This window comes from Manis javanica, chromosome 9, assembly GCF_040802235.1.
Source record: "Manis javanica isolate MJ-LG chromosome 9, MJ_LKY, whole genome shotgun sequence".
Lineage (NCBI taxonomy): Eukaryota > Metazoa > Chordata > Mammalia > Pholidota > Manidae > Manis > Manis javanica.
Window position 1 is genome coordinate 101114991 of NC_133164.1, and position 17067 is coordinate 101132057.

At 39.7% G+C, this 17067-nt stretch overlaps 1 protein-coding gene across 12 annotated transcripts in view; it reads right to left on the bottom strand.

Annotated features, from left to right (window-relative positions):
* Nucleotides 1-14384, bottom strand: part of PIAS2 (protein inhibitor of activated STAT 2) — a 135524-nt gene extending 121140 nt beyond the window's left edge. For 3 of the 12 annotated variants that reach the window (XM_073213000.1, XM_073213001.1, XM_073213002.1), the window contains exon 1: nt 14070-14383. In XM_073213000.1, the coding sequence (XP_073069101.1) occupies nt 14070-14369 (300 nt within the window). In that variant the 5' untranslated portion in view covers nt 14370-14383. Of the gene's footprint in view, nt 1-13763; nt 13966-14069 lie in introns of those variants that run through there. The other 9 variants (XM_073213007.1, XM_073213008.1, XM_073213012.1 and 6 more) reach the window with 6 other exon arrangements.
* Between the last annotated feature and the right edge of the window lie 2683 nt (nt 14385-17067).

Consider the following 17067-nt stretch of genomic DNA (forward strand, 5'->3'; position numbering starts at 1 on the left):
GAAAAGAGAGAAAAAGAGATAGAAAGTGTCCTTCAGGAGTTAATTGCTGAAAATGTCCCCAAACTGGGGAAGGAGATAGTCTCTCAAGCCATGGAGGTACACAGATATCCCAACACAAGGGACCCAAGGAAGACAAAACCAAGACATATATTAATTAAAATGGCAAAGATCAAAGATACGGACAGACTATTAAAAGCAGCCAGACATAGAAATAAGATCACATACAAAGGAAAGCATGTGAGGCTATCATCAGACTTCTCAGCAGAAACCTTACAACCAGGGGGGCGGCATGATGTAGTTAATGTAATGGAGCAGAAGGCCTTGAATGAAGAATAATTTATCCAGCAAGATGATCATTTAAATTTGAAGGAGGGATTAAACAATTTCCAGATAAGAAAAACTGAGGAAACTTACCTCCCACTAACAACCTCTACAGTGCATTTTGGAGGGACTGTTATAGATGGAAGTGTTCCTAAGGTTTAATAGCTGTCACCAGAGGTACTAAAACCACAGTAAAGAAAGTATAACAGCTAATTACTAAGCAAATGTGAAATTAAATGAACTATCCCCAAAGTCAATCAAGGGATAGACAAAGAGTACAGAATATGATACCTAATATAGAAAGAATGGAAGAGGAAAAAAAAGGAGGAGAAAAAAGAACCTTTAGATTGTATTTGTAATACCACATTAACTGAGTTAAGTTAGACTCTTAGATAGGAAGGAAGTTACCCTTGAACCTTTGGTAACCACGAATCTAAAGCCTGCAATGGCAATAAGTACATTACTATCAATAATCATCCTACATGCAAATGGTCTGAATGCACCAATCAAAAGACATAGAGTCAGTGAATGGATAAAAAAACAAGACCCATCTACATGCTGCCTACAAGAGACTCACTTTAAACCCAAAGACATACACAGACTAAAAGTGAAGGGATGAAAAAAGATATTTCATGCAATAATAGAGAGAAAAAAGCAGGAGTTGCATTACTAGTAACAGACAAACAGACTTCAAAACAAAGAAAGTCACAAGAGACAAAGGACACTACATAATGATTAAGGTGTCACATAATGATTAAGGGGTCGATACAAGAAGAAGATATAACCATTATAAATACATATGTGCCCAACACAGGAGCACCTACATATGTGAAACAAATACTAACAATTAAAAGGGGGAATAGAATGCAATGCATTCACTCTGGGAGACTTCAACACTCCACTCACTCTGAAGGACAGATTAAACAGACAGAAAATAAGTAAGGACACAGAGGCACTGAACAACACATTAGAGCAGATGGACCTAAAAGACATCTACAGAACTCTCCATGCAAAAGCAACAGGATACACATTCTTCTAAAGCGCACATGGAACATTTTCAGGAATACATCATATGCTAGGCCACAACAAGAGCCTCAGCAAATTCAAAAAGATTGAAATTGTACCAACCAGTTCCTCAGACCACAAAGGTATGAAATTAGAAATAAATTACACAAAGAAAACAAAAAATCCCACAAACACATGGAGGCTTAACACGCTACTAAATAATCAATGGATCAATGATCAAATAAAAACAGAGATCAAGCAATATATGGAGACAAATGACAACAATAATTTAACACTGCAAAATCTGTGGGATGCAGCGAAGGCCATGCTAAGAGGAAAGTATATTGCAATACAGGCCTACCTCAGGAAAGAAAAACGACCCCCTATGAACACTCTAAACTCACAATTAACAAAACAAGAAAAAGAAGAACAAATGAGGCCCAATCTCAATACAAGGAGGGACATAATAAAGATTAGAGCAGAAATAAATAAAACCGAGACAAATAAAACAACAGACCCAATGAAGGAAGAGCTGGTTCTTTGAGAAAATAAACAAAATAGATAAACCCCTAGCCAGACTTATCAAGAAAAAAAGAGAGTCTACACACAAAAACAGAATCAGAAATGAGAAATGAAAAATCACTATGAACACCACAGAAAAACAAAGAATTATTGAGAATACTATGAAAAATTATATGCCAACAAAATGGATAAACTAGAAGAAATGGACAACTTTCTAGAAAAATACAGCCTTCCAAGGCTGCCCAAGGAGGGAAAAAAAAATCTGAACAGACCAATTACCAGCAACGAAATTGAGCTGGTAATAAAAAAAACTACCTAAGAACAAAACTCCATTACCAGATGGTTTCACTGCTGAATTTTATCAAACATTTAGTAAAGACCTAATACCCATCCTCCTTAAAGTTTTCCAAAGAGAGGAGAGGGCATACTTCCAAACTCATTCTATGAGGCCAGCATCACTCTAATACCAAAACCAGGCAAAGACACCACAAAAAAAGAAAATTACAGATCAATATCCCTGATGAACATAGATGAAAAATACTCAACAAAATATTAGCAAACCAAATTCAAAGACACATCAAAAGATCATCCATCATGACCAAGTAGGATTTATTCCAGGGACACAAGGATGGTACAACATTCAAAAATCCATCAATATCATCCACCACATAAAAAAAAAGGACAAAACCACATGATCATCTCCATAGATGCTGAAAAAGCATTTGATAAAATTCAATGTCCATTCATGATATAAACTCTCAACAAAATGGGTATAAAGGGCAAGTACCTCAACATAATAAAGGCCATATATGACAAACCCACAGCCAACATTACATTTAACAGGGGGAAGCTGAAAGCTTTTAAGATCAGGAACAAGACAACGATGCCCACTCTCACCACTTTTATTCAACATACTTCTGGAGGTCCTACCCATGGCAATCAGATAACACAAAGAAATAAAAGGCATCCACACTGGCAAGGAAGAAGTCAAACTGTCCCTGTTTGCAAATGACATGATGTTGTACATAAAAATCCCTAAAGAATCCACTCCAAAACTACTAGATCTAATATCTGAATTCAGTAAAGCTGCAGGACACAAAATTAACACACAGAAATCTGTTGCATTCCTACACACTAACAATGAACTAGCAGAAACAGAAATCAGGAAAACAATTCCATTCACAATTGCATCAAAAAGAATAAAATACCTAGGAATAAATCTAACCAAGGAAGTCAAGGACCTATACTCTGAAAACTACAAGACACTCATGAGAGAAATTAAAGAAGATATGGATAAATGGAAACACATCCCGTGCTCATGCATCGGAAGAATTAATATCATCAAAATGGCCATGCTGCCTAAAGCAATCCACAGATTCAATGCAATTCCTATCAAAATACCAACAGTATTCAATGAACTAGAGAAAATTGTTCTAAAATTCATATAGAACCACAAAAGACCCCAAATAGCCAAAGCAATCCTCAGAAGGAAGAATAAAGCTGGAGCGATTATGCTCCCCAACTTCAAGCTCTACAATAAGCCACAGTAATCAAGACAATTTGGCACTGGCACAAGAACAGAACCACACACCAATGGAACAGACTAGAGAGCCCTGATATAAACCCAACCATATATGTCAATTACTATATGATAAAGAAGCCACGAACATACAATGGGGAAATGACAGCCTCTTTAACAGCTGGTGTTGGCAAAACTAGACAGCTACATGCAAGAGAATGAAACTGGATTCTTGTTTAACCCCATACACAAAAGTAAACTTGAAATGGATCAAAGACCTGAATGTAAGTCATGAAACCATAAAACTCTTAGAAGGCAACATAGGCAAAAATCTCCTGAATATAAACATGAGCAACTTCTTCCTGAACGCATCTCCTCGAGCAACGGAAACAAAAGCAAAAATGAACACATGGGACTACATCAAACTAAAGTTTCTGTACAGCAAAGGACACCGTCAACAGAACAAAAAGGCATCCTACAGTATGGGAGAATATATTTGTAAATGACATATCCCACAAGGGGTTAACATCCAAAATATATAAAGAACTAAAAGCCTCAACACCGAAAAACCAAATAACCCGATTAAAAAATGGGCAGAGGATATGAATAGACACACTCTCCAAAGAAGAAATTCAGATGGCAAACAGACACATGAAAAGATGCTCCACATCAATAATCATCAGGGAAATGTAAATTAAGACCACAATGAGGTATCACCTCACACCAGTAAGGATGGCCAGCATCGAAAAGACTAAGAACAACAAATGCTGGTGAGGATGCAGAGAAAGGCGAACCGTCCTACACTGCTGGTGGGAATGTAAGCTAGTTCAACATTGGGGAAAGCAATATGGAGGTTCCTCAAAAAACTAAAAATAAAAATACCATTTGACCCGGTAAATCCTTGGAATTTACCCAAAGAATACAGCAGCCCTGTTTGAAAAAGACAGATGCCCCCCTATGTTTATCGCAGCACTATTTACAATAGCCAAGAAATGGAAGCAACCTAAGTGTCCATCAGTAGATGAATGGATAAAGAAGTTGTGGTACATATACACAGTAGAATACTATTCAGCCATAAGAAAGAAACAAATCCTACCACTTGCAACAACATGGATGGAGCTGGAGGACATCATGCTCAGTGAAATAAGCCAGGCAGAGAAAGACAGATGCCAAAGAGATTTCCCTCATTTGTGGAATATAACAATAAAGCAAAACTGAAGGAACAAAATAGCAGCAGACTCAGAGACTCCAAGAATGAACTAGTGGTTACCAAAGGGGAGGGGTGTGGGGAGGGAGGGATAAGAGGATTGAGGGGTATTATGTTTAGTACATATGATGTGGGGGTTCACGGGAAAAACAATGTAGCACAGAGAAGGCAAACAGTCATACTGTGGCATCTTACTACACTGGTGGACAATGACTGCATTGGGGACTTCATAATATGGTAAATGTAGTAACCACATTGTTTTTTCATGTCAAACCTTCATAAGAGTGTATGTCAGTAATACCTTAAGAAAAAACTAAAAAAAAAAAAAAGAAATAGAAGATAATTCTGCAGACCTGAAGAATCTGAAAACTAAATAGGTACCCACCAGAAGTAATGAAAATGGCCTATAACTATATACAATTCACAATACCAAAGATAAAGAGATAACTAGAAAGACTGTAAACAAGGTTACTATAAGAAGAAATAACCCTCAGATTTGCAATGGACCTCTACAGCAACAATGGCATTTTAAAGTCCTACAGAACAACTTTCAAAGTTCAGAGGAAAAAACCGTTATTACCAACTTACACTTCTGTACCTAATCAGGAACAAAGGCAAGCCATTTTCATTCAAGAAATTAGAAAGCTCACCACCAGCACATTCTTCCCAAAACAACTACTTAAAATTATAGTCCAGTAAAATCAAAACGAAATTTAAAACAGAAAGACATGGCATTCAAATAACAACAGACCTAGTAGTGCAGGAGTGCAATGTAAAGTAACCCCAGAATGACAGCTGTATAGCAGATCTAGAAAGCAAACTGCCCAAATTCAAAAGGAAGTTTTGAAAGCACCAGAAAGCCTATTATCTTTAAGAAAAGCTAAGTGATTACAAGATAAGAACACACTGTAATATTCAATCTTAAAAAAAAAGTTTCTGTGAGCTTTCCTCAGATCTTCTCACTTCCATGAGGACTTTGTTGTATTTCTCCTTTAAAGGATTACAGGTTTAATAACAGAAGTAAAATTCCTCTACAGCTCCACACTACTTGGTTCTACAGTGACTAAAACTTGTATCAGCATACATATTGCAAAGGCTGATTAGATTCAACTCCTAGAATCTTCCTGTAGAAGCACAGAAAGTTTAGAAGGTTATAAGCCATAATATAAATGCTATAAATCTTGACAATGTAACAGAAAATGAAAGCTGGAAGAAGAGAAAGGGTGGAGACTGGAGAAACAAAGAGAAATGGAGAGGTGTGAAATCCTTTTTTGAAAGACTGGGAACAAAGACATATTGTATAAAATTGATAGTCAAGAAAGAAATATATCTATTATAAAAAGTTAAAAAATAATCAGCAGCAGAATTAGGAACAAAAATGTAACTGGTAGAAATGGAAGTGCTAGGAACAGATGGAAAACATGACCTAAATTTCTTATCTACTGGACAGTCAAGCAACAGATACTATTTAGAACTGAAAGAAAAGTCAAGATACAGGAAGATATGTGGTATTTTTGAGTTCTGGAATTAACCTAAAAAATTTTCTCTTAATGGTTAAAGACAATTATATCAGGAGTGGGACTTAATGGGAAAGAATTTTTCTTTTCGAATTTTTCTCCACTGTCTGCACTAGTACTGCATTCTTAAAAAAAAAAAGGCAATGGAAGTAAGTGATTTAAAAAATGTTATTAAGACTACTTTTCATATTAGGAAAAAAGCCAAGTTGTCCAAAGTAATACAATCAATAACCATGCATCCCCAATGCAAATATCTTCTGAGATGTAATCAAGATTTACTTTTATTGACCTGAATTAATAACCAAGTAGAAAGCTCTGAATATCTATGTTAGCTTCAAACTGTTTTGCAAAGTCAAAAAAAATCTTAATTTTTTAACCCATTTATCCAAAAAGTCTAGGAGAAAGGCCATATTAATAAGGGGGTCAAAATGAACATTCAGAGAGAATAGTTTGAGTTATGGCACCAACCACTTCCACATGCAATTCAACTGTACAATTTCTTAAATTCAGGTACAGACTAGCTGTCAAGACAACTCAATGGGGAAAAAATTATCTTTCAACAAATAAGGCTGGGAAAATTGGATACCCAGGTACAAAAGAAGTTGAATCCCTACTTCACACCATAGATAAAAAATTAACTCGAATGCATCAACAACCTAAATATAAAGGCTAGAACTATAAACTCTTTGACAAAAATGGGCATAAATCTATGAAACTGGATTGGGCAATGGTTTCTCAGAACTCACATCAAAAGAACAAGCAAGAAAGACAAAATAGATACATTAAACTTTGTCAAAATTTAGAACTTTTGCACTTCAAAGTATACTATGGAAAAAGTGAAGACAGTCCACCAAAAGAAGATATTTTGCAAACTATTTATCTGATGAAGAACTTGCGTCTACATATATAAGGAACTCACACTCTCACACTTAAAAAGAAGAAACAACCCAACTTAAAAATTTTGATTAGGGCAAAAACCTTACAAGCAGACATTACTCCAAAGAAATACAAACAGTCAATAAGCACATGAAAAGATGCTTTATGTCATCAGGGAAACACAAATCAAAACCATGATATGCCATATTACACTGATGAAGGAAAAGATGTGGTGAAATTAGAACCCTTATAAACTTCTTGCAGAAATGTAAAATGGTAAAGCACTTTTGGAAAACAGTTTGACAGTTCCTCAAAAACTTAAACAGACTTACCACATGACCCAGTATTCTACTCTGAGATATCTACCAAAGAGAACTGAAAATACATGTCCACACAAAAGTATACACTTATAGATAAAAGTTCACAGCAGTGAAGAAATAGGAAACCATCCAAATGTACATAAATTCATGAATGGATAAACAAAATGTGGTCTAGTTCATAAAATGGAATATTATTTAGTCATTAAAAATGAATTAAGTAATGATACAGGCTACAACATGAACGAACCTTGAAAGGACTATGCTAAATGAGAGAAGCCAGACACAAAAGGCCACATTTATGATTCTATTTCTGTGAAATGTCCAGAACAGGCAAATCCATGGAGATAGAAAGTAGATTAGTGGATGCTGGGGGCTGGGGCAAAGAGGGAATAGGGAATGACTGCTAATGGGTATGGAGTTTCTTTGGGGGTGATGAAAATGTTCTGGAATTAGATGGTGATGATGGTTGCACAACTCTGTGAATAGAACAAAATTACTGAATTGAACACTTTAAAAGACTGAATTTAAAAGGCATGTGAATTATATCTCAATTTAAAAAGTTAAAAATAGACTGGCTAAAATCCAATCCAGAAAAACGCTGAGAAAATCCAATTCAAAAAAAAAAAAAAAAGGCAAAAATGCTGTGTAAAGAGAAACATCTGCAGAATGTCAGAGTTAGAAAAAGGTCAGCTTTATCAAAAAAGACATTCACATTTACCAGTACCACACAGAGGGTGCAGAACTAAAAGGAAAACAAATGCGAAAGGGCTTACCATAACTACAAATATCTCGGTTTACTAGCTACTAAAATTCACCTATTTCATTTTAAATTAAATATTTAGTTTTGAATGTACTTCCATACACATGATCTCAAATGAAACCCTCCTGGAAATTTCAGTGTGTTCACTAACAGCTTTAAATCACATGGTGGATTCTGTTACATCACCTGTTAACCTATTTCCTTGCCCAATAATCGGAGGACAGGAGGGATGCAGACCTCTGACCTCAAATCCCCTTAACTTTCCATTCTCCCTCTGCATCCCAACAACACCTGAAATGACCAGGGTGACAAGTATTTTAGGTGTAAGGAACCAAACACTCAAGACATAAAATCTGTTATAGAATTACTTAAGCTTCTTAGTATAAAATTTTCTGTTTCCGGTATACCAGTATCTATTAAGAAAGTTATAATCACCGATTGTCTCACTAATCCCAAATTATACACCCAGAGTCTTAAACACACATTCACTATCATTCTCTGACACACACAGACATAATAAACTCTCATGCACAACAACAGGATGCAAAATAACCAAGAGAGATCCTTTAAAGTGTGTGTGTGTGTGTGTGTGTGTGTGTGTGTATTATACCTACAGTAGATCCCCTTTCTATCCCTACACTTGAGTGAAGTACAGAGTGGATTAACCAGCTTGAATTCTTGCAGGAGCCTTTTTAAGGACTGCACTAACAGTCCTCAGTATGGATGTATGCAACTGAAGGAGTAAGAGTAAAAATGCTGCTCTGGTTGAAGAAGACATAAGGAACTTCAGAACCCCAACTGTCCTGCCTCTGCTCCACCCCTGTGCTTAGCTCCACTAGAGACTATTTTGCGGGGAGAAAGCAGGAGAGCAGGCCATCAGATCTTACGAGCTTATCCCAGGTTAATTCACAACTAGTTAATTTGCAAACTACTTAATTCACAAACACCTACCAATATAAATGCTGTAAACAATCAGCTGATGAACTGAAAAATTTCTTCTCTAGTACCTTGAAAGCTTCAAATACATGATGCATTTCTACAATCGTCTTCAACTACTCAGCCCACAATTTTCCTTTACAGAGAACTTGCTCCTTCCTCTTCCTCAACCCATCAAGATGACCCCTCAGTCAGGTTTGTATGATGTGACTCTAACCTCCTAGCTATAGATGACCAGAACAGAAATGGACTCTCACCTAAGCTCACAGCTTCTCTCCCAGAACAACTGAAAAACACATGTTGGTAGCCTACTGGTCACCTGAACTAAAAGCAGAAAAGTGTAGGGTTGCCATATTCTGCTATGACCAGAGAAGAGCTGTGGTAATGGCTCACGTATCAGTTTTAAAATATAAAATTGTCAGGCAGCCTCTTAAGGTTCTACAAGAGCTGCCTCATCAAATAAACTCCTTCCCCCAAGCCTACAAAGCAAAGGCATAGGAGTCACTAAAGCACAGTGAGGATGACCTTTCCCCAAATGCCTGACCTCCAGTACAGGAGATGGCAGCACCAGCCAAAAGTGACCTGATCTGGTTATGCAGGCCCTTAGGGAGTGGCCCTAAGTAATAATAGACAAAGATAATGGAAATCTTCACAGCGGCAGTATCAGCAGCCAAATATGTGGCATCCAGGTCAGCCATTTCCTCTATTAGCCAACAACTAATGCTTGTCATTTTTCCTGGTCTTTTAATTTACTTGACTATCACTCTGACCATCAAAATACATTCCGAAGTAGAAACCACTTAGAATGCCCTACTGTTTCTTCCCACTTTTCTCCTTTCTAATTAAGATTTTTAGTCAGCTGTCCTGTTTTCCCTCCCATATATGTCACAAAGAAGTGTGCTGGTTATTTATCATTCAGTTTAGTCCATAGACTACAGGATGATTGCTAGGAGTGCCACCTGGACCTGAAGAAAACTGAATAGGACAGTATAACTTAAGACTTTTAAGAGCACTGCCTCTAAAGCCAGGTATCTGAGGTCAAAAATCCCAGGTCTTTCAGCCTCAAGCTGTGTGATACAGATAGTTACTTTATCTTTCCATGCCTCTTTTTCTTCATAGAATTGTGAGAAATAAGTATTTGTGTGAGATGCTTAGACCGGACCAGGCATGTAATAAGTGCTCAATTATAATGGATATCTGCCACTACCATTATATCACCGTTCGCAGAGGAGTAGAAGGGGAGAATATAGTTCACCTTTAAATGTAGATGTTACTACCCATAGACCAATGGAACAGACTAGAGAGCTCTGATATAAACCCAACCATATACAGTCAATTAATATATGATAAAGGAGCCATGGACATACAATGGGGAAATGACAGCCTCTTTAACAACTGGTGTTGGCAAAACTGGACAGCTATATGCAAGAGAATGAAACTGGATTCTTGTTTAACCCCATACACAAAAGTAAACTTGAAATGGATCAAAGACCTGAATGTAAGTCATGAAACCATAAAACTCTTAGAAGACAACATAGGCAAAAATCTCCTGAATATAAACATGAGCAACTTCTTCCTGAACGCATCTCCTTGAGCAACGGAAACAAAAGCAAAAATGAACACATGGGACTACATCAAACTAAAAAGTTTCTGTACAGCAAAGGACACCATCAACAGAACAAAAAGGCATCCTACAGTATGAGAGAATATATTTGTAAATGACATATCCCACAAGGGGTTAACATCCAAAATATATAAAGAATTAAAAGCCTCAACACCCAAAAACCAAATAACCCGATTAAAAAATGGGCAGAGGATATGAATAGACACTCTCCAAAGAAGAAATTCAGATGGCAAACAGGCACATGAAAAGATGCTCCACATCAATAATCATCAGGGAAATGCAAATTAAGACCACAATGAGATATCACCTCACACCAGTAAGGATGGCCAGCATCGAAAAGACTAAGAACAACAAATGCTGGTGAGGATGCAGAGAAAGGGGAACCCTCCTACACAGCTGGTGGGAATGTAAGCTAGTTCAACCATTGTAGAAAGCAATATGGAGGTTCCTCAAAAAACTAAAAATAGAAATACCATTTGACCCGGGAATCCCACTCCTTGGAATTTACCCAAAGAATACAGCAGCCCAGTTTGAAAAAGACAGATGCCCCCCTATATTTATCACAGCACTATTTACAATAGCCAAGAAATGGAAGCAACCTAAGTGTCCATCAGTAGATGAATGGATAAAGAAGAGGTGGTACATATACACAGTGGAATACTATTCAGCCATAAGAAACAAATCCTACCGTTTGCAATAACATGGATGGAGGGACATTATGCTCAGTGAAGTAAGCCAGGTGGAGAAAGACAAGTGCCAAATGATTTCCCTCATTTGTGGAGTATAATGAAGCAAAACTGAAGGAACAAAATAGCAGCAGACTCAGAGACTCCAAGAATGAACTAGTGGTTAACAAAGTGGAGGGGTGTGGGAGGGCAGGTGGGAAGGGAGGGATAAGGGGATTGAGGGGTATTATGTTTAGTACACATGGTATGGGGGATCACAGAGAAAAGAGAGTAGCACAGAGAAGGCAAAGAGTGAATCTGTGGCATCTTACTACACTGATGGACAGTGTCTGCATTGGGGTGTGGGTGGGGACTTGATAATATGGGTAAATGTAGTAACCACATTGTTTTTTCATGTGAAACCTTCATAAGAGTGTATACCAATAATACCTTAATAAAAAAAAATTTTTTTAATGTAGATGTTACTGAGCAGCTAAGGCAAAGAATGGGGTGGATAACTTCCAGCATCTGCAGAGCCCATACCCTTCCCTCCCCTGTGAAAACTCTCTCCAGTTGCTCTCTATTGTCAACTAAAGTGAATTGTTGGGGAGGAGACCATTTTCTATAAAATGCAAGGAGAAGCAAAGACAAGCTGATTTACAGAGATGATGAAGCTGATCCACAAAACAAACTGGGGAGGGTAAGAGGGAGGAGAGGGGAGAGAGTGCAGAAAAGAGGGAGGGGGAAAGACAGCGAGAGACAGAAAGAAAGGCTTCATTAGTTTCCAACCACTTTGCAGTTTCTAGGTCCACCCCAACCTAAGTACTAACTACTCTTTCTTACCCTATACTGACAAATAAATTCTTTTTATTATGCTTTGACCGACAAAATTTATAAAATTTAATACAAATCTTGGAAAAGCTTTCATCAACAAAAAAATCTTATGAAAAAGAAAAGTTGTATACATCTGTTACTATAGAAAAATTAAGATGGTACTGCAGGTAAAAATAAATTTAACTTCAAACTTCAGTCTACTCAATGCATCCTAAACCTAACGCATGAATTTACACAGTGAGGTTCAGGCCTGCTTGTTTCAAAAGCTCCACAGGTGTTAAAAGGTCTACAGCTGGAACTGAGACACTAAAACCCTTCCACTTATCGATATGAACACCCTTTACCTACTGCCATGATTCTGGGAATAAACTAACATGGGGCATAAAATGTATTAATATACTTTTCTCTTTACTGAGAATTAAATAATTCTTTTTAAACCAGGAGGAGAGGAAAAATGGCAGGCATTAGGCCAACTATAACAATCTACCTTTACATCAGAATCACCAATATGATCTTCTGCTGCATGTCCACAGTACCAGCCAGGTCACCAGCCAGCATCCTTCCCCAATCCCATCTTTCCCCCAAATACAATAATAAACATACAAAACTGAATCTTTCACCTGATTTCTATTTCTTCTTATTGCAGAAAAATAACCCTAATAACGTACGTTCGTTGTTACGCACAAGGGTTGCAGTTAACTTAAAGTTCACATTCATCTCTACTTTGTTTTAATAGCGTTTCCGTTCTTAACTGTTCTATTACGTTGCCAGTAATTCAGCAACCCATTAAAAAAATAAATCCCGCTCGTTTCTCACAGTTTTGTCTCAGCTGAGGACTCTAAAGGTTATCAGCCCGGGGAAAAATACCTTTTCCATTCTACCCCCAACATACCCTCATTTCAAACTTCTACTGTACAAAGGTATCAACAATAAAGTTGTGACCTTGCTCTAAGGCCAGGAAGAAAAATGTTTTTCCTCAAAAGCAAAACGAGTTCACAAACCAACCTCATGATAACGCGGACTTTGCAGATTTCTTACCATGGCACCAAGAAAATATCAAGGTTTAAGGTTGATTACTGAAGACAGAGTTCCGAAAAAGGCACGCTTCTCTCCAAGATGTTGAAGAAGCACTGGTGGGAGGACGGGGCCTTTCTCGTGACAGATCTGACTAAACGGTAGCATCAGCCATAGGAGTGGGAGACGGAAGAATTCCCAAATACAACTTCACGTTTCAGAAAACAGTCTCCCACCAAGTGAGTAGCATGTATACTTCTGAATAGTCACAGACACGTACACCGTTGAGAAGGTGGAAAACCAAACCCGGCTTCCCACCCCAGCCCCTTAAATAAACGGGGAAGGCGGATCCCTACGAAACCGTCAGAGGGCGGCCCGGCCCGCCGCGCCAGGTGTGCGGAGCCCGGGCGGGAACCACCGGCCGCTGGCCCTGGACTCCAGGGCCACCACCCACTCCCGGCACCGGCGTCTGCCGCCGCCTGGCTCCCTTCCCCCGCCCGCCGCCGAAGGCGCGGGCCGGGGTTCCGGGATCCGTCAGCGGGTCCCTGAGAAACAAGAAGGTGGCGGCCCCGCGACGTTACGGCTTCTCCGCCTCCCCTCCTCACCCCTCCCCCGCGGCCTCCGCTCTCCACTCCCCGCTTACTCTCAACTCCTCGAAATCCGCCATTTTGCACCACCCGCGGGCGTCGCCGCCGCTACCGCCACAACACCCCCGCCCGCTGCCGCCAACGACGCCGCCGCCACCACGGCCGCCGCCGCCGCCGCCTCTAGCACCATCCTGCACTGGGCGCCGCTGAAGACGCCGCGGCCGCCGCCGGTTCGTCACGTGACCGGCGCGGGAGCTCCGCCCCCGACGCGCGCGCCTCGCCTTCCCGGCGCCCCCCCACACCCTCTGCCTGCTACAGGCCGCCCCCGTCTTCCGCCCGCGCTCGTGGCGCGCCGTGCTTGCCTGGTATCGGCTCCAGTGCTCTCCCGCCGCCTGCCAGCCTCCCGCGTGCCTTCTGGCGCCCGGGGCGTGCGTTCCTCGGCCCCGCACGGGGCCTGCTTTTCTCGGTGCGGCAGCCCGGCCTGATCCCCTGAAGCGCCGCTGCGAGTGCAGCGTTACTGGACCTCGAGGAGGGCTTGGCCTGGGGGAGTGGCAGAGAGGAAGAGAGGTGCCGCGACTCGTGACAGGAACATTTCGGGAAACTTCTACAGTGCCCTTCCATACAGTGGCTGTGGACGGATGAAGGAGCCGCAAATAAACCATCCCCCACTTCCCAGTAGTTGCGGCAAAACAGTCTAAACATGGGTGTTGGGTAAGCTATTGTTACGATCTAATGGTGCAGATTGGTGAGACCTCTTTGGATTACTAATATCCTCAAAGTACCAACCTGGCCGACTGATTCTTGCTGACTTTGAAAGGCGACTGAATGTCACGAACTGCAGAGTTGAAACGGTCGGGGTGGAAATGGGGGAGAAGTGACCTTGCGCTCAGAAAGGGCCCTGGTAAAAAGTCGAGGGGTCAGGGAGATCGGAGAGCTAGGAAAGAAGGAATGGCAGGGTCAGAGTGGTTGGAAGGAAGCTTAATGACACCCCAGACGTCTTCATACAGCATAAAAGATGCTGAGTCAAACGTCAGAAAATTCGTTAGACTAAGTCCAGGGTTCAAATTCCTTAAAGAGGTGGATGGAAGAACACCAAGAAAAGACTTTAAAACACTTAATATAATATGCAAGGCCGTGTTTAATCTGGGTCTTGCCTACTGTCCCTTCCAACTGTAGTTCTTTCAGTTCAATCATCAGACCACCACCAAGTCTTAGGATCTCTAAATGTTGATTCTGGGGCCAAGAATAATTTCCCACTTGACCTCTTTGCCTAACTCCTGTTGCATTCTTCAGGTCTTAGCATCTCAGTATCTCTTCTTCAGAAAGATCTTCTGTAAACCTGCATACCCCCATTTTAATCCAAATCCCTGTCAATGACCTCTCAAAGGACCCGGAAATTTTCTTTCGTAATATTTCTGAACGGTAATTATGTAGGTATTTGTGTGGTTATTATATAATTCTTATTCAAAAATTTTATCCTAGAAAATGTTTTTGAACCCACTAGATGGTATTGACTGACAAGTAATTGGTATCTTGTTTGTTTAATGAATAAAAGAATAAATGAATGGTACCTAGAGTGGGTTCTAATTCTAGTTGCCCACTATTTGTGAGCTTAAGCTTAGTTTATTCTTGATCTTAGCTTATTCTCCTTAGGCCTTGGTTTAGAACTCAGTGGGGTTTCTTGTGTTGAACAGACATTAAGTGAAGGCCACTATAGGCTAAGAGCTTTGAGATAATAGAATGATGAATGGAATATAATACAGTCTAATACCACGGAGCTTATAACTCATAAGAGGAACCGACATGAACACAAAACTAAGAGAACAAGGCCACACTGATAACTTCTTTGTAGTGTTCACTGTAGTGTTGGGTAGGTTTGACTACAAGGAATTCTAGGTGGTGCCTCAGACTGGCCTAAGCCAATAATAACTAATGTGCTCATTGCCACAGTGATTAGATCAGAACTGGATCTGTAAATCTAAATACTACAGAGTATTTTCAGGCTTTGCTAATTAGATCAAGTGTGGGCCCATACCCTAAGGTAGGCCAATCAGGTAGCACAAGAAATGTCTGGGACATTCATTCAGTGATTAGAGGAAGGAGACTTTCTGTCCTGTGGAACACTACAGCCATTTTGCTACAAGATGGCCTGCCTGAGGACCAACCCATCTCATGAGCAAAAATCACACATGCACAAAAAATACCCAGAATTATCTTTGACATCCACACAGCTCTGCCTTGTCAGTTTTCTTGAACCATTATCTTTACTCTTCTAGATAGTTTGAGGAGGGTTTTTAGTTATAAATGAAAGGGGTCTGAAGTAGGATGCTACTTTGTCTCCCTAAGCCAGATCACTAATTTGGCATCTTTTCTAAATTATACTCCCTAATATTCATTAAGTGTTGGTTTAAAGGAAATCCTGAGTGTAAAAGGTGGGAAGGAGTCTCTTCAGCTCTAGTCAAAATTTGTATATCCCACCCATCAAAAAGAAATCTCTGCACTTACGTTGATCTAACTTCCTTATACTGTGGCATCATGACATATGCTTGGAGAGGAGTTGGGAAAGGGATGTAGAGTAGTCACACCAGCACTAGAGGCCACATACCAAAGTACCACTTCTAACCACATACAAAACCGTTGCCCCAGAGTAATCCCATTAAATACAATTTTCAGGGAAATAACAGCCTCTTTAACAACTGATGTTGGCAAAACTGGACAGCTACATGCTGACAATGAAACTGGATTATTGTCTATTCTCATACACAAAAGTAAACTTGAAATGGCTCAAAGACCTGAATGTAAGTCATGAAACCATAAAACTCTTAGAAGACAGGCAAAAATTCCCTAAATATAAACATGAGCAATTTCTTTCTGAACGCATGTTCTCGATCAAGGGAAACAAAAGCAAAAAGGAACTCATGGGACTACATCAAACTAAAAAGCTTCTGTATGGCAAATGACACCATCAACAGAACAAAAAGGCATCCTACAGTATGGGAGAATATACTTGTAAGTGACATATCCAACAAGGGGTTAACATCCAAAATATATGAAGAACTCACATGCCTCAACACCCAAAAAGCAAATAACCCGATTAAAAAATGGGCAGAGGATATGAAGAAACAATTCTCCAAAGAAGAAATTCAGATGGCCAACAGACATATGAAAAGATGCTCCACATCACTAATCATCAGGGAAATGCAAATTAAAAACACAATGAGGTATCACCTCACACCAGTAAGGATGGCCAACATCGAAAAGACTAAGAACAACAAATGCCGGCAAGGATGCAGAGAAAGGGGAACCCTCCTACACTGCTGGTGGGAATGTAAGCTAGTTCAACCATTGTGGAAAGCAATA